Below are 17,786 nucleotides of genomic sequence, written 5' to 3'. Positions count from 1 at the left end.
TCCTTGGTGTAGTAGAAATCACCTATTGGTGGGATTGGAAGGGTATTTATTTGTTGCATTTGTATCCCACATTTTCCCACCTTAGAAGGTGGTGGTGGGAAGGAGGGTTATTAAAGCTGGTCAGTTATTATTGTTCTACTACTACTATTTAACATTTCTAAAGCGCTAATTGTTCTCTATTTGTAATTTATGCACAACAGTTGCACAGCATATTGTTACTTTCTATTCTTTAATAAAAAGATTTAAATATAAAATCATGTGTTGAAGGCTTCTGCAGATGAGGACACAGCCCACGGTGACAGAACCTGTGGGGATGGGGACAGAGCCTGAGGGAACGGGGCGGGGACAGAACCTATGGGGACGAGGCGGGAATGGAGACAAATTTTGTCCCCTTGTCATTCTCTATTGGAGGCCAATCCTCCCCCTGCAATTTTAAGAGTGGAGCTACCCACTGCACCTCAGGAGCTAGAGAACCCCTTCCCCCCATCTAAAGAGTAGAGCTACCCCCTGCACCTCAGGAGCTAGAGAACCCCCTCCCCCCATCTAAAGAGTGAAGCTACCCCCTGATCCCCTGGGGCAACAGAAGAATCCCCTCCCCCATCATGAGGGGGGCTACCCTCTGCACAATCCTCTCCCTGCACCTCAGAGGGTAGAGAACCCCTCCCCCATCTAAAGAGTAGAGCTACCCCCTGCACCTCAGGAGCTAGAGAACCCCCTCCCCCCATCTAAAGAGTGAAGCTACCCCCTGATCCCCTGGGGCAACAGAAGAATCCCCTCCCCCATCATGAGGGGGGGCTACCCTCTGCACAATCCTCTCCCTGCACCTCAGAGGGTAGAGAACCCCTCCCCCATCTAAAGAGTAGAGCTACCCCCTGCACCTAAGGAGCTAGAGAACCCCCTCCCCCCATCTAAAGAGTGAAGCTACCCCCTGATCCCCTGGGGCAACAGAAGAATCCCCTCCCCCATCATGATGGGGGGGGGGCTACCCTCTGCACAATCCTCCCCCTGCCCCTCAGAGGCTAGAGAACCCCTCCCCCATCTAAAGAGTGGAGCTACCCCCTGATCCTCTGGGGCAAGAGAAGAATCCCCTCCCCCATCATGAGGGGGGGGTACCCTCTGCACAATCCTCCCCCTGCACCTCAGAGGGTAGAGAACCCCTCCCCCATCTAGAGTAGAGCTACCCCCTGCACCTCAGGAGCTAGAGAACCCCCTCCCCCCATCTAAAGAGTGAAGCTACCCCCTGATCCTCTGGGGCAAGAGAAGAATCCCCCTCCCTTATCTGCACTCCAGGAAGAGGAGAAACTACCGTACGTGTCCCGCGTGCATCATTCTTCGCCGATCTCCACCTGCTACGTCGGTGCTGGTGCAGGAGGGGGCGGGGCAGAGACAGGACACACTATTATGTCCGGGGAGGCTCCGAACCAACCTGACGCCTCTCGTGCGCTTCGGACCCGCCCTCCAGCCCTGGCTCGAGAGACATAGAGAGTGTGAGAAGAGGGGGCGTGTCCGGACTTTGGCGCCTAGCGGCGGGTGCGGACAGGTAGCGCTGCTATTGGCTGGTGGCGGCAGCGCCCTCTGACGTAGCGGAGACCTTGGCGGAGCGTAGAGAAGGGCGCGTGCCGGGTGTACCGACCGTGGTGGGCGCAGAGACAGAGTGAGTGACCGTGTTTATGGCGGCGTCTGATCGAGTTCGTCTTGGAGCCCTCGTCGGAGCCATTGATCAGGGGACCAGCTCCACCCGCTTCTTGGTGAGTCACCGACCTCTGGACTGTGTCAGGATATTAAGGGCTTCAGGATGTTCTCCATCAGGGAGAGAGACCAGTCTATCTACCTTTCTGAAAGAGGGAGGGAGGGAGAGAGACCCGTGTACCTGCCCTTCTGAGAGAGAGACAGACAGACAAGTCCTGTGTATCTACCCTTCAGTGTGTGTGTGTGTGTGTGAGATAGACAGAAACCCACCTACCCACCTTTTTGAAGGAGGGGGACAGACAGACCCGTGTATTTGCCCGAGAGAGAGGTAACTTTAAAACCATACAAGAACGTAAGACCTTTGAAGTCAGAATGATTGAATATTTTAACACCCAACAGAAAGGACTTAACAAGGACCTGGGGTTCCTAGCCCATTATAAACCATAAAGCTGTATTTCTCTCCACCCCTCACCTATCCACACCCATCAAGAAAGATATAGTAGAATTGGAAAAGGTGCAGCGAAGGGCGACTAAAATGATAGCGGGGATGGGACGACTTCCCTATGAAGAAAGACTAAGGAGGTTAGGGCTATTCAGCTTGGAGAAGAGACGGCTGAGGGGAGACATGATAGAGGTATATAAAATAATGAGTGGAATGGAACAGGTGGATGTGAAGCGTCTGTTCACGCTTTCCAAAAATACTAGTACTAGGGGGCATGCGATGAAACTACAGTGTAGTAAATTTAAAACAAATCGGAGAAACGTTTTCTTCACCCAACGTATAATTAAACTCTAGAATTCATTGCCGGAAAATGTGGTGAAGGCGGTTAGCTTAGCAGAGTTTAAAAAGGGGTTGGACGGATTCCTAAAGGACAAGTCCATAAACCACTACTAAATGGACTTGGGAAAAATCCACAATTCCAGGAATAACATGTATAGAATGTTTGTACGTTTGGGAAGCTTGCCAGGTGCCCTTGGCCTGGACTGGCCGCTGGGCTCGATGGACCCTTGGTCTTTTCCCAGTATGGCATTACTTATGATTTGGGTTTCTGCCAGGCTTGGCCACTGTTGGAAATAGGATGCTGGGCTCGATGGACCCTTGGTCTTTTCCCAGTATGGCATTACTTATGTACTTATGTACATCCTGTTAGAATATCAATGATATGCTTTGATGTCCCCATGCATACCTCCTACCCACCCCCCTCCTCCCACCCTGTCAGACTGTCATAGTAATGCTTGAATGTTTTCACTTATATACACTGTCAGCTAGCACATTTGCTTATTTCCGATCTGAGGAAGAAGGGCAACCTTCGAAAGCTAATCAAGAAATGTATTAAGTTATGTCCAATAAAAAAGGTGTCATCTTATTTTCTTTTCCATGTTTTATTTTGTTTGATTTCTATTGATAACCTTAAGAGTGGACTAACACGGCTACCACACTCCTCAACACAAAAGAAGAGAGAGAGAGAGAGAGAGACCCCCCCCCCCCCTGTGTATCTACCCTTCTGGAAGGAGGGGGGCGAGAGAGAGACCCGTGTGTCTAAGGTTCTGGGGGGTAGGGGAGAAGGAGAGACCCATCTGTCTATCTAACTCCCTGGGGCAGACTTGTGTGTTAAGTGAAATTTCCCCCTAATCAGTGTAGCTTACCTTGTCAAATTTTCAAAGACGGAATATACAGGTAGTTTATTTTGTGAGATTGGGTAAAATATCTCTTGTGTACTTTGTCCCTGTTTTTCTTTGTGCAGCTGGAGCCTTGGGGACAATGTTCAAGTATATGAACTTTTTCTCTTAGGCCTTTTGAAAAATTAAGGCGGTTGCATATCCACTCCACCTGCACAAAGGAAAAGGAAGCAAGTTCCAAAATGTTGGGGGTTGGTGACATGGGGAAAGGCTGATTCCATGGCGTCCCACAAATCAGTCCAGAGACTTGTGGGTTGTGTCCCTCTACCAGCAGGTGGAGATAGAGAGAACCTCCCAGGTTTTCTATATATGGAGCTGTGCAGCCAGCTGAACCTCAGTATTCTCTCTATCTAGCAGGTGGAGGGACATCTCTGTGCAGCTCTGGTTTGATCTGGCTACTGGTGTCCTTTGGGCCTAGTTTAGCACAGACAGGGGTTGAGTGGCAGTTTGCAGCTTGTGGTGTACACCTGGTGGTGCCTGATCCCTCCTGGTTTCCCCCTACCTTTCCTCCATCGCCCGGGGCTGTTGGCCTTATCGGGTGTTACCTTTTTTTTTTTTTGGTCAGGAGAGAAAGGAAAGAGGCTTTGTTTTTGTTTAATCATATGGAGGAACTAGACGTTCTGCCGAGTCAGTTTTGGGACAGGCGTTTATGGAGCATGTCAGTGCCTTCTGAGGCGGCAAAGTGCTGCTCCCAGTGTGGGGGCCAGAGAGCAGCATCAGGGGAGTGCGAGTCCTGCCGCCGTCAGCCTGCAGCGGGTGTTCAGTGCGACAGGGGTTCTCCTCAGGCGTCTGGTGCGTCGGAACTGCAGGAGATAGTTTTGGCGGTTTCCTTGGGGCAGTTAGTGCAGCACGCATTGGCAAGTGCCATTTTTTCCTCTCAGGTGCGACCCGCTCCGCACGTGGCAGTTGATAGACAAGAGGCACAGCACACTTCTGTGGCACAGGCTCTGATGGAGGGAAGCGATGTACAGGGAGCAGGGGAGTCCTTTGCAGTTCCTTTTTCACTGGATTTGTTTTATTAATGCACAACGCCTTTCTTTTGAAGACTTATGTAAGACTTATGAAGCTAAGTAATTTTTGAAGTTATGTTCTAGAAAATTAGCTGATGCTGTTTGTGCTTTCTTAACAGATCTTGAAAGTCAGACACCACGGACCCTGATGAAGGATTCAAAACTTAGGCCAAAGTTGGGCCGTGGAAGGTGTCTAAAAGACTGTTGAGTAAAAAGATAAGTGCATATGATCCGTTGATTAAATATAAATGGTTCACTTGTTGAAGTATTTTGAGCAGTAGCCATATCTTTAGAATAAAGAAAGGAGGTTTTTGCCCATGATGATTTAAGGGACCTCCCTAATGTTGGTTTACCAACGACGGAGTGTTCCCTTATAATGTGAGGCTTTTTCTCCTCCTTTTTCATAATTATTTTGCTACATCAGACGTATTTATGGATATTTCATAGAGCTATATGAGTTATCATTACACAAAATATCCTTTAGAGCTCTTTTTTTGAGATTTAGATTTCTTTTGAAGAAGTCAGGAGCTTCTCTTCAGGCAGCCCTGTCTTTTCCTCAGCAAACTTCGGTTGCTGCAGCCTCTGTCTTTCCTGCCAAAACGTCCCCGGGTGGAGATTTTGGAAACCGAGGAGCTATCTGACACAGATGGCCTAGTTTTGTCTCCGGGCTCTCCCTCAGAATCTTTGGATTTGGCAGATGAGGTCACCTTGCCCTCTGAGGAGGGGGATGATCCGACGGCTGCCTGCCTTTTCACAGGGAAGAGCTTCCCTCCCCTGATTGTTGGGCTTTTGAGGTTTTGGCCATTTCCCCCCTGAATTATCAGGGGGAACAGGTCCTGTGCCCTCTAATGTCTGGCACTAAATGCCCACCTCATTCCTTTCATGTGCATGAGGCCATGAAGATCCTTGTTTCGGCGCAGTGGGATATGCCAGACAGTAGGCTTAAGGTTGCTTAGAGCTATGTCGCGTCTTTACGTGCTACCTGCTCCTGACTTAGACTTGCTGAAGATCCCTATGGTGGATTCCTTAATACAGCGGTCACTAAGAAAACCACTCTCCCTGTGGAGGGTCGCATGGCACTCAAGGACCCTCAGGATCATAAGTTGGAGACTTGCTTGAAGCTGTCCTTGAAGTAGCGGCCCTTTCCCTGCAGGCCTCGGTTTGTGGCTCCTATGCGGCTTGGGCATGCTTATCATGGGTGCAGAAAGCCTCCTCTCCGGAAGATCTTGTGGCTGTTTTACCGGCCTTGGAGTCCGGTTTAGCCTTCCTTGTGGATCTTTGTTATGATCTTTTGAGGGCTTCGGCGAAGAAGGTTTCCTTAGCGGTCACCGCTCGTCGCTGGCTGTGGTTGCGGAATTGGAATGCAGACGTGGCCTCTAAGTCACCTTTAGCAAGGCTTCCTTTTAGGGGAAAGCTTTTGTTTGGAACAGACTTAGAACAGATTATGATGGACCTCGGTGTCTCTAAGGGCCAGTGCCTCCTGGAGGACAGGTCCAAGTTTGTACAACCAGTGGGACCTAGACCTAAGTTTAGGGATACACGGCATTACCGTCCAGGTCTCGGGGCCTCTTTTCAGAGAGCAAGATCTTCTCAGAGGCCTCAGCCCTTTCGAGGTGACAGGCAGGCCTTCCTTTTCAGTAACAGAAACCAGCCCACAGCCAGGTCCGCCCAATGATGGGGCCCTGGTCCATATCCAGCTAGTTATTGGGGGCAGACTGTCCCTATTCCTGGTGGAGTGGACCAGGGTAACATCTGATGAATGGGTCTTGGAGGTTATCAGAGACGGCTACAAGTTAGAATTGGCTCGTCCGATAGTAGACTCTTTTCTGATATCTCCTTGCAAATGTCCCACCAAGGTGCAGGCCGTTCGACACACCCTCCTCAACTTACAACGGCTGGGTGCCATCCAGCCTGTACCCCCAGCAGAAAGAGGGTGCAGTCGATACTCCATTTATTTTGTGGCGCCAAAAAAGGGCGGTTCTTGGCGACCTGTCTTAGATCTCACGTGCGTCAACAGGTCCTTACGGGCTGGGCTTTTCCGCATGGAAACCCTCCGATCGGTGATCGCAGCGGTACAGCCAGGGGAGTTTTTGACCTCTCTTGATCTCAGAGGCCTATTTACACATTCCAATCTGGCCTCCCCATAGGCGTTTTCTTCGCTTTGCAGCGCTCAGTCATCATTTTCAATTCAAAGCGATGCCCTTCGGCCTAGCCACAGCACCTCAGACCTTTTCCAAGGTCCTGGTAGTAGTGGTGGCCTATCTCAGGAAGGAAGGGATTCAGGTCCATCCCTATCTAGACGACTGACTTGTGCAGGCATCTTCTTTTGAGGAGAGTCGGCGGGCAACCGACAAAGTGGTCGGGTTGCTTCAGTCGCTTGGTTGGGTGATGAACTTCCCGAAGTGCAGCCTAACGCCTTCCCAAACGCTGGAATACTTGGGAGTGTGCTTCGATACCCGAACAGGGATAGTTTCTCTTCCTTCAGCTCGAGCACAGCAGTTACAGGCTCAGTTACGAGCGCTGTTTCAAACTCTGAACCCGCGGACTTTGTACAAGTTCTAGGAGTTCTAGGTTCTCCGAGGACAAGCAGGCTGCTTGTTCTCACGACTGGGTTGACGTCCACGGCAGCCCCCACCAACCGGAACAAAACTTTGCGGGCGGTCCCGCACGCAGGGCACGCCCACTGCGCGTGCGCGGCCGTCTTCCCGCCCGTGCGCGACCGTTCCCGCTCAGTCTTCTTTTCCGCGCTGGAGAGAGCCATGTTCGTCTCTCTCTCTGTCAGCCCCGGAAACCGGATCGCACTTTTGCCGCGAGTTTTTTTCTTCGTTGTTTTTTCTTCGTTCTTTTCTCTGTTTTATTTTGTAAAAAAACAAAACAAAACCGAAACGAGAACTTTGTTTCCCTCATACTTTTAGCGGGGGCATCTCGTTGCGGCCTTGTGGCCGCGCGGTGGATTTATTTTTCGAGGTGTGATTTTTACCGCCACCATCGACGACTTTGACTTCGCCGACGCGATTTTTCTGTCGATGTCCTCGAAGGTCCCGAGTGGATTTAAGAAGTGTGGTCGGTGCGGCCGGCATATCTCACAGACCGACACTCACGCTTGGTGCCTCCAGTGCCTCGGGCCGAAGCACGATACCAAGACGTGCACCTTGTGTCTTGGTTTACTTAAACGGACACAGGTGGCGAGGCAAGTTCTGCGGGACCGTCTTTTTGGAACATGCGCCGGCCCCTCGACGTCGACTTCGACGGCATCGGTGTCGACGGCCGGATCTTCGGTACCGGTATCGATGTCCACGAAATCGGCACCGACCCCAGGAGCACAGGTCCCGTTGGCCCGCCGGTCTTCCGGAGATGGCAGGGGTGAGCGGCCGCGTGGGCAATCAGCCCCGGTCACTCCCTTTACCCAGGGCCCTCGGGACCGAACCCTGTCGGACCCGATCCCTCGAGGCCGAGGGGGATCTACCACCTCCTCTTCGGTTCCGCCGAGCGCCGATGACGGGCACCGAAAAAAGACAAAAAAGCACCGTCATTGGTCGCCCACGGCGCATGTGGCTACCGGCTCCAGAGATGATTCGACGCCGAGGAAGCGGCAGCGCCGGGAGGAGCGTTCCCCCTCGGTGGTAGAGGTATCGTTACGTCATGGCACCAGCACTTCGGTGCCGTCTCCTGGACCCAAACAGCTTCCGGCACCGACACCTCTACCGGCCCCCTCGCCTTTCCCAACAGCGGGCCTGGACAAGTGACTTCGAGCCATCCTTCCGGGGATCCTGGAAGGGCTGATGCGCCAGACTGTGCACCCCCGGCGCCGTTGATGGAGGCGCCGGCGTGCTCTAGCTCGGTGCCGAGGCCTTCGACACCGACGCCGCTTGCGGTGCCGGTCTTGACCGCCACGCAGGTGGCGTCCCCATCGACATCGATGGAGGGAGCTTCATCCCCGCCGGCGCGGGAGTCCACCGGTCGATGACGCCACCGAGGACTCGGTGCCTCGAAGTCGAGCCGGGCCTTTTGAGGTCTGAGCTACAGGAGCTCATGTCCGACACCGAGGAAGAGGCTTCGTGGGGGGAGGAGGAGGACCCCAGATATTTCTCCTCAGAGGAGTCTGTGGGCCTTCCCTCCGACCCCACTCCTTCACCAGAGAGGAAGCTCTCGCCACCTGAGATCCTCTCCTTTGCCTCCTTCGTCAGGGACATGTCTATTTGCATTCCCTTCCCCGTGGTCTCTGTGGATGAGCCGAGGGCCGAGATGCTCGAGGTCCTCGACTATCCATCACCACCTAGAGAGTCCTCCACGGTGCCGTTGCACAATGTCCTCAAAGAGACACTGCTTTGGAACTGGTTGAGACCTTTATCTAATCCCACCATCCCCAAGAAAGCGGAGTCCTAATACAGGATCCACTCAGACCCAGAGTTAATGCGGCCTCAATTGCGTCATGACTCGGCGGTCGTGGACTCTGCTCTCAAGAGGGCACGGAGTTCGAGGGATACTGCCTCGGCGCCCCCGGGGCGGGAGTCTCGCACTCTGGACTCGTTTGGGAGGAAGGCATACCAATCCTCAATGCTCGTGACCCGCATCCAGCCCTACCAGCTCTACATGAGCATACACATGCGGAATAATGTGAAGCAACTGGCGGACCTGGTCGACAAGCTTCCCCCGGAGCAGTCCAGGCCTTTTCAGGAGGTGGTCAGGCAGCTGAAGGCGTGCAGAAAGTTCCTGTCCAGGGGTATATATGACGCCTGTGATGTGGCATCTCGTGCTGCGGCACAAGGTATAGTGATGCGCAGGCTCTCATGGCTGCATGCCTCTGACCTGGACAACCGCACCCAGCAGCGGCTGGCCGATGTCCCTTGCCGGGGGGATAATATTTTTGGTGAGAAGGTCGAGCAGTTGGTGGACCAACTACACCAGCGGGAAACCGCCCTCGACAAGCTCTCCCACCGGGCGCCTTTAGCATCCACCTCAGCAGGTGGACGTTTTTCCCGGGCCAGGCAGGCTGCGCCCTACGCCTTCAACAAGTGTAGGTACACCCAGCCGGCCCGAAGGCCTCACCAGGCACAGGGACAGTCCCAGCGCGCTCGTTCCCGTCAACAGCGTGCGCCTAAGCAGCCCCCGGCGCCTCCACAGCAAAAACCGGGGACGGGTTTTTGACTGGATCCATGGGAACATAGCCGCCATCAAAGTGTCCGTACCGGACGATCTGCCAGTCCGGGGGAGGTTAAAACTTTTTCACCAAACGTGGCCTCTAATAACCTCCGACCAGTGGGTTCTCCAAATAGTGCGGTGCGGATACGCCCTGAATTTGGCCTCCCCTCCACCAAATTGTCCTCCGGGAGCCCAATCCTTCAGCTCCCATCACAAGCAGGTACTTGCAGAGGAACTCTCCGCCCTTCTCAGCGCCAAAGCGGTCGAGCCCGTGCCACCCGGGCAAGAAGGGCAGGGATTCTATTCCAGGTACTTCCTTGTGGAAAAGAAAACAGGGGGGATGCGCCCCATCCTAGACCTGAGAGGCCTGAACAAATACCTGGTCAAAGAGAAGTTCAGGATGCTTTCCTTGGGCACCCTTCTACCAATGATTCAGAAAAACGATTGGCTATGTTCCCTGGATTTAAAGGACGCATACACTCATATCCCGATACTGCCAGCTCAAAGACAGTATCTCAGATTCCGCCTGGGGACACGGCCCTTTCAGTATTGTGTGCTGCCCTTTGGGCTCGCCTCCGCCCCACGGGTGTTCACGAAGTGCCTCGTGGTGGTCGCGGCGTATCTACGCAAGCTGGGAGTGCACATGTTCCCATATCACGACGATTGGCTGGTCAAGATCACCTCGGAGGCAGGAGCTCTCCGGTCCATGCAGTGCACTATTCACCTCCTGGAGCTGCTGGGGTTTGTGATAAATTTCCCAAAGTCCCATCTCCAGCCAGTCCAATCTCTGGAATTCATAGGAGCTCTGCTGAATTCACAGACGGCTCAGACCTTTCTTCCCGAAGCGAGGGCCCACAACCTCCTGTCCCTCGCTTCCCAGACCAGAGCGTCTCAGCAGGTCACAGCTCGGCAGATGTTGAGACTCCTTGGTCATATGGCCTCCACAGTTCATGTGACTCCCATGGCTCGTCTTCACATGAGATCTGCTCAATGGACCCTAGCTTCCCAGTGGTGCCAGGCCACCGGGAATCTAGAAGATGTCATCCGCCTGTCCCTCAGTTGCCGCAATTCGCTGCACTGGTGGACACTTCGGACCAATTTGACCCTGGGACGTCCATTCCAAATTCCGCAGCCCACGAAAGTGCTGACGACGGATGCATCTCGCCTGGGGTGGGGAGCTCATGTCGATGGGCTTCACACCCAGGGACTGTGGTCCCTCCAGGAAAAAGATCTTCAGATCAACCTCCTGGAGCTCCGAGCAGTCTGGAACGCACTGAAGGCCTTCAGAGATCGGCTGTCCTATCAAATTATCCAAATTCGGACAGACAATCAGGTTGCAATGTATTACATCAACAAGCAGGGGGGCACCGGATCTCGCCCCCTGTGTCAGGAAGCCGTCGGGATGTGGCGTTGGGCCTGCCAGTTCGGCATGCTTCTTCAAGCCACATACCTGGCAGGTGTAAACAACAGTCTGGCCAACAGACTGAGCAGAGTCATGCAACCGCACGAGTGGTCGCTCCATTCCAGAGTGGTACGCAAGATCTTCCGAGAGTGGGGCACTCCCTCGGTGGACCTTTTCGCCTCTCAGACCAACCACAAGCTGCCTCTGTTCTGTTCCAGACTACAGGCACACAGCAGACTAGCGTCGGATGCCTTTCTCCTCCATTGGGGGACCGGCCTCCTGTATGCTTATCCTCCCATACCTTTGGTGGGGAAGACCTTACTGAAGCTCAAGCAAGACCACGGCACCATGATTCTGATAGCACCTTCTTGGCCCCGCCAGATCTGGTTCCCTCTTCTTCTGGAGTTGTCCTCCGAAGAACCGTGGAGATTGGAGTGTTTTCCGACTCTCATTTCGCAGAACGACGGAGCACTTCTGCACCCCAACCTTCAGTCTCTGGCTCTCACGGCCTGGATGTTGAGGGCGTAGATTTCGCTTCGTTGGGTCTGTCTGAGGGTGTCTCCCGTGTCTTGCTTGCTTCTAAAAAGGATTCCACTAAAAAGAGTTACTTTTTCAAGTGGAGGAGGTTTGTCGTTTGGTGTGAGAGCAAGGCCCTAGAACCTCGTTCTTGTCCTGCACAGAACCTGCTTGAATACCTTCTGCACTTATCAGAGTCTGGCCTCAAGACCAACTCAGTAAGGAATCACCTTAGTGCGATTAGTGCTTACCATCATCGTGTAGAGGGTAAAGCCATCTCTGGAGAGCCTTTAGCCGTTCGATTCATGAGAGGCTTGCTTTTGTCAAGGCCCCCTGTCAAGCCTCCTGCAGTGTCATGGGATCTCAACGTCGTCCTCACCCAGCTGATGAAACCTCCTTTTGAGCCACTGAATTCATGCCATCTGAAGTACTTGACCTGGAAGGTCATTTTCTTGGTGGCAGTTACTTCGGCTCGTAGAGTCAGTGAGGTTCAAGCCCTGGTAGCTCATGCTCCATATACTACATTTCATCATAACAGAGTAGTGCTCCGCACTCACCCTAAGTTCCTGCCAAAGGTGGTGTCGGAGTTCCATCTTAACCAGTCAATTGTCTTGCCAACATTCTTTCCCAGACCGCATACCTGCCCTGCTGAACGTCAGTTGCACACATTGGACTGCAAGCGAGCTTTGGCCTTCTATCTGGAGCAGACACAGCCCCACAGACAGTCCGCCCAATTGTTTATTTCTTTCGACCCCAATAGGAAAGGGGTCGCTGTGGGGAAACGCACCATCTCCAATTGGCTAGCAGATTGCATTTCCTTCACTTACGCCCAGGCTGGGCTGACTCTTGAGGGTCATGTCACGGCTCATAGTGTCAGAGCCATGGCAGCGTCGGTGGCCCACTTGAAGTCAGCCACTATTGAAGAGATTTGCAAGGCTGCGACGTGGTCATCTGTCCACACATTCACATCACATTACTGCCTCCAGCAGGATACCCGACGCGACAGTCTGTTCGGGCAGTCGGTGCTGCAGAATCTGTTTGGGGTTTAAATCCAACTCCACCCTCCAGGACCCGAATTTATTCTGGTCAGGCTGCACTCTCAGTTAGTTGTTCTTCGTAGGTGAATTTCTGTTATACCCTCGCCGTTGCAAGGTTCAATTGACCTGGGTTCTTGTTTTGAGTGAGCCTGAGAGCTAGGGATACCCCAGTCGTGAGAACAAGCAGCCTGCTTGTCCTCGGAGAAAGCGAATGATACATACCTGTAGCAGGTGTTCGAGGACAGCAGGCTGATTGTTCTCACCTACCCTCCCTCCTCCCCTTTGGAGTTGCGTTTTTACTCATTTTTTGCTTGTCATTCAACTGAGCGGGAACGGTCGTGCACGGGCGGGAAGACGGCCGCGCATGCGCGGTGGGCGTGCCCTGCGTGCAGGACTGCCTGCAAAGTTTTGTTCCGGTTGGTGGGGGCTGCCGTGGACGTCAACCCAGTCGTGAGAACAATCAGCCTGCTGTCCTCGGAGAACACCTGCTACAGGTATGTATCATTCGCTTTCCATGGCCTCCACCTTGGACGTGGTAAAGTGGGTCAGAGCTCACATGCGCCCCCTCCAGTGGCACCTTCTGAGCCATTGGTCTCCGCTTTCGGAGGATTACAAGGATCTGGTGCCATGTTCACCCGTGTTCACACAATCATGCACTGGTGGTTCATTCAAAAGAATCTGGTGTCGGGCATTCCTCTGGCAACCCCGGACTGGAAAATAGTGACCATGGATGTGTCACTGTCTGGCTGGGGGGCTCATTGCCTGCAACAGACAGCTCAGGGCATTTGGACTTCAAGAAAGGCGTCATGGTCCATCAACCGCTTGGAGTTACGGGCGATTCATCTGACCCTTCGGGAGTTTCTGTGTCTTCTCCGCGGTTGCCCAGTTCGAGTTCTTTCGGACAATGCAATGGCGGTCGCCTATGTAAAGCGTCAGTGGGCACCAGGAGTGCACCCATAGCGCGCGAGGCGGCTCTGATCTTCCGTTGGGCAGAGACTCATCTCTCTTTCTTGACAGCAGCTCATATAATGGGGTCACAGAATGTGCAAGCAGGCTTTCTCAGTCACCACCAGTTGGATCCGGGGGAGTGGACGCTCTCCCCCTCTGTCCTTCGATCAGATAACTGCCCGTTGGGGGATGCCAGAGGTGGACTTAATGGCCACCGCATTCAATGCGAAGGTTCCCTGTTTCTTCAGCAGGGGATGAGAGCTGGGCTCAGAAGGCATCGATGCCCTTCTTCAACCTTGGCCCAGAGGCCTGCTCTATGCCTTTACCCAGTGGCCAATAGTGGGCAGGTTACTGACTCGCATTGCCAGTCATCCCGGTCGAGTGATCCTAGTGGCCCTGGATTGGCCCAGACGACCCTGGTACGCAGATGTGATCAGACTTCTGTTCAATCGTCCTTTTCTGCTACCGGTGCAGGACGTTCTCCTGCTGCAGGGGCCAGTCACGATGGAGGATCCCTCCCCCTTTGGTCTTATGGCCTGGCCCTTGAAAGGGCAAGGTTGAGAAGAAAATGGTATCTGGACACTATTATCGGTACGATGCTGTAGGCTCGTAAAAGATCCACCTCGATAGCTTATGCTAGGGTGTGGCATACCTTCGATTCGTGGTGTGCAAGTTCGGGATTGTCAGCAGCTTTGGCTTCAGTATCGGTTATCCTCGCATTTCTTCAGGAGGCTGTACAAAAATCACTCTCGAGTTCTCTTAAGGTGCAGGTGGCACCTCTGGCATGTTTTAGAGGCTGGCTTCAGGGGGCGTCCATCGCCTCCCACCCGGATGTGGTTCATTTCTTGAGGGGCATAAATCATTTGCACCCTCCTCAAGTGCCAGGTCTGCCATCCTGGAACCTTAATCTAGTTCTCAAAGCACTTCAGCATCCTCCTTTCAAACTCTTATCGGGGATTACGATTAAGGATCTCACCTTGAAGGCGATTTTCCTAGTAGCCATTACTTCCGCTTGCGTTTTACGGAGGCGGGGGTATCATTTAGGACAGTTCCTTCATTTTTGCCCAAGGTGGTTTCTCGTTTCCACTTGGGGCAGTCCCTGCATTTGCCGGCCTTCCGCCGGGAAGATTACCCTGAGCAATTCCAGGCTCTTCGCTGCGACGTGAGACGGGCTCTTCGCAGGTATTTAGAGGTGACGAATTTCATCTTTCTGACCATCTCTTTGTCCTTTTTGGAGGCAGTAAGAAGGGTCATATGGCGTCGAAACCATAGCCCGTTGGTTGCGGGAGGCCTTCTCGTCAGCATACGTGGCATTGGGCAAGCAAGCCCCTTTGCAAGTTTGTGCTTATTCTACGCGAGCTCAAGCTTCCTCCTGTGCAGAGTCCCATTTGGTTTCTCTGGAAAATATCTGCAGGGCAGTTACATGGGCTTCGGTCCATACATTCACTTGTCATTATCAGGTGGATGTGGTGTTTGGCTCGTCGGTGATTTCTGCCGGGTTGGGGGTGTCCCGCCCTACTTGAGGACTGCTTGGGTACATCCCACAAGTCTCTGGATTGATCTGTGGGACGCCATGGAAGGAAAAATTAATTCTTACCTGATAATTTTCTTTCCATTAGTCCCATCAGATCAATCCAGAGGCCCCCCCCTGGGTTTACTGTCTGCGGTTTTGTTGTGGTTGGTTAGTTTTTTTCAGGTTCCGTTGTTCTGAATATTCCTTCGTTTGATTTAAAAATAAATAAATATAGAAGTGGTGGAAGTATGTTGGGCAATTGGTCTGACAGTGTCAGGAGAGTTTTCTATTGTTTCCATTCCACTGCTTTGGTATCGTTCATACTGAGATTTAGCTGGCTGCACAGTCCACATATAGCAAACCTCGGAGGTTCTCTCTATCTACACCTGCTGGTAGAGGGACACAACCTACAAGTCTCTGGATTGATCTGTTGAGACTAATGGAAAGAAAATTATCAGGTAAGAATTAATTTTTCCTTTTCTCCCCCAGTTCAGACATGCCCTGGAAATGCCTACTTGTAAAGTGGTAAGATATAGTCATGCTGGAGGTAAATTTTTATACCGTATTTTTCGGACTATAAGACGCACCGGACCATAAGACGCACCTAGGTTTTAGAGGAGGGAAATAGGAAAAATTTTGTTTTTCCTTTTTCCCTCCTCTAAAACCTAGGTGCTCCGGTGTGTCTTGTCCGAATCCCTCCCTCCGAGTTCGGGATCGCCCTCCCCCGGCCCTGTCACCACTTCTCCCTACTCACGTCACGTGATCTTCCCTGGTGGTCTAGTGACGTCTCGGCGGCCATTTTGAATCTCGCCGAGACCGTCAGGCTGCATACAGGAGGATGGAGAGCAGCACGCTGGGCAGGAAAGAGGGGGCTCTTTCCTGCCACGACGTCACTAGACCACCAGGGAAGATCGCGTGAGTAGGGAGAAGTGGTGACAGGGCCATCCCGAACTCGGAGGGAGGGAGGGCGATCGATCCCGAACTCGGAGGGAGGGAGGGAGGGAAATCTCTACCTTAGGACTATAAGACGCACCCCCCATTTTCCTCCCAAATTTGGGGGGAAAAAGTGCGTCTTATAGTCCAAAAAATACGGTAATTAGGATCTGAGGGTATATATGAATTAAAATTGGTGTGCAAGAAAGATAGCTCCTAGTTTGTGATTATATGGATAAGCACCCCAGGGGGTGAGATCAGCACTTGTGCGTATAAAAAATTGATGTACATGTGGTTCTCAAAGCCCACCAGCAGACTGTGTGTTCTATTGCCCCCCCCAAACCACAAAGGATACTGTGATCAATATATAAGCACACTCATTTATTCAACACGGAGGAAAAAAAACCTCATACTACTGTGGCCAGCAATGGCATGTCAAACCGGTCTATAAGGTCAGCTGATCAATATGCACACAGTTAAAAAAAGTAATAATCGGTTAAAAATCCTCCGTGAAAAAATTCAATTCAATTTTAAAGGCAAAAAAGCTCATAAATAACAAAAACAGAGCAATAATCATTCAAAATCAAACTGCATGAGCACTTATCTTAAGTACTGCATAATATCAAATCGCAGTCGCTCGATCTTGGCAGGATAAGTGAAAAACAGTGAGGTCCTGACGGACCCGTTTCGCTCCAGCTTCCTCTGGAGACCTTCATTGTACCCCCCCCCCCCTTCATTGTTCTGTAAACAAGAAAAACATTAAATTACAACCACTCAAGAGAATCCACAAAATCAAAATACAAGCATGCTGAATTTAAATAACTCAAAACATACTACTGGGAAAGTCTATGTAGCGAGACAACCAGCGAGCCAGAAAACTAATATGGTGCGTGCTGTTTAAAAAGACGCTGCACAGTCTCGCAGCCAATCAAAGCTGAAAACGTCAAAACTGAAGCTGTGGACTTCAAAATCGAAAAAAAGAAACTATAAACATCAAAAAATGCTGTGGACGTCGAACAGGATGCTGAAGACATAAAAAAATTAATATAAAAAACAATGCTTGTTGAGCTATAGAAATGCTGACCAATGTAAAGTAGAACTTTTAAACTACTGGGTTCCGACGTTTTCAGTTTAAAGATCAAAGTTGTTAACGTTGTAAAAGCTGTTTGTCAATTCTCTACCCTGAATCCTAGATGGGACACAATCAATAATCCAGCATTGAAACGATTCAAACATGTGATGTAGGTCCCTGCAGTGCGAAACCAAGTGTGAATAACAAATTTGAGGCTCCCCTGGTTCATGTCAGGGCATTGCAGTAGGTGCAAGCCAGGAATCCAGCGGGATGTGGAGCAAACTGCGGCAGCACAGCACCGGATGCTGGGGTCTTCGGGCTCTCCATCAGGGCCAGTGCACAGTTGGTTGCAGTAGAGCACGGGAACTGGCTCTATTTTGTTGGGATGATCCGAAAGTACCGAGGTTTTCATAAAGAGGAGCTCAGTACTCTATTTCTGAGGCAATGGCAGTGCTTTCCATTGAGGAGCCTTCTGCACTTGGGAAGAATAATCAGCATCATAGTTACTGATGCTAGGGTCCACCTTAGCAGTCAGCACCCAAGAAAAAGATCTAGGTGTCATTTTAGACAGTATGTTGAAATCTGCTGAATGTACGGCTACAGCCAAAAAGCAAACAAAATGCTAGGAAAGCGATGGAAAATAAGACCAAGAATATTATAATGGTGTGTCCTCACCTTGAGTATTGCATTCAGTTCTGGTTGATGTATCTCAAAAAAGATATAGCAAAATTAGAAAAAGCTCAAAGAAGAGCCACCAAAATTATAAAAGTGAATGGAATTCCTAATATGAGGAAAAGCTAAAGAGGTTAGGTCTATATGTATCATACTATGAGTTTATCTTGGT

At 51.6% G+C, this 17,786-nt stretch overlaps 1 protein-coding gene across 1 annotated transcript in view; it reads left to right on the top strand.

Annotated features, from left to right (window-relative positions):
- Positions 1 to 1,617: 1,617 nt before the first annotated feature.
- LOC115459125 (glycerol kinase-like) overlaps positions 1,618 to 17,786 on the top strand; it is a gene marked incomplete at its 3' end in the record, with an annotated part of 62,055 nt that continues 45,886 nt past the window's right edge. Inside the window, exon 1 of the mRNA XM_030188996.1 lies at positions 1,618 to 1,748. Coding sequence (XP_030044856.1) covers positions 1,671 to 1,748 — 78 coding nt within the window. The remainder of the gene's footprint in view (positions 1,749 to 17,786) is intronic.

Source organism: Microcaecilia unicolor, unplaced genomic scaffold (genome assembly GCF_901765095.1).
Source record: "Microcaecilia unicolor unplaced genomic scaffold, aMicUni1.1, whole genome shotgun sequence".
Classification (NCBI taxonomy): domain Eukaryota; kingdom Metazoa; phylum Chordata; class Amphibia; order Gymnophiona; family Siphonopidae; genus Microcaecilia; species Microcaecilia unicolor.
This window is presented reverse-complemented; position numbering and strand designations above follow the sequence as displayed.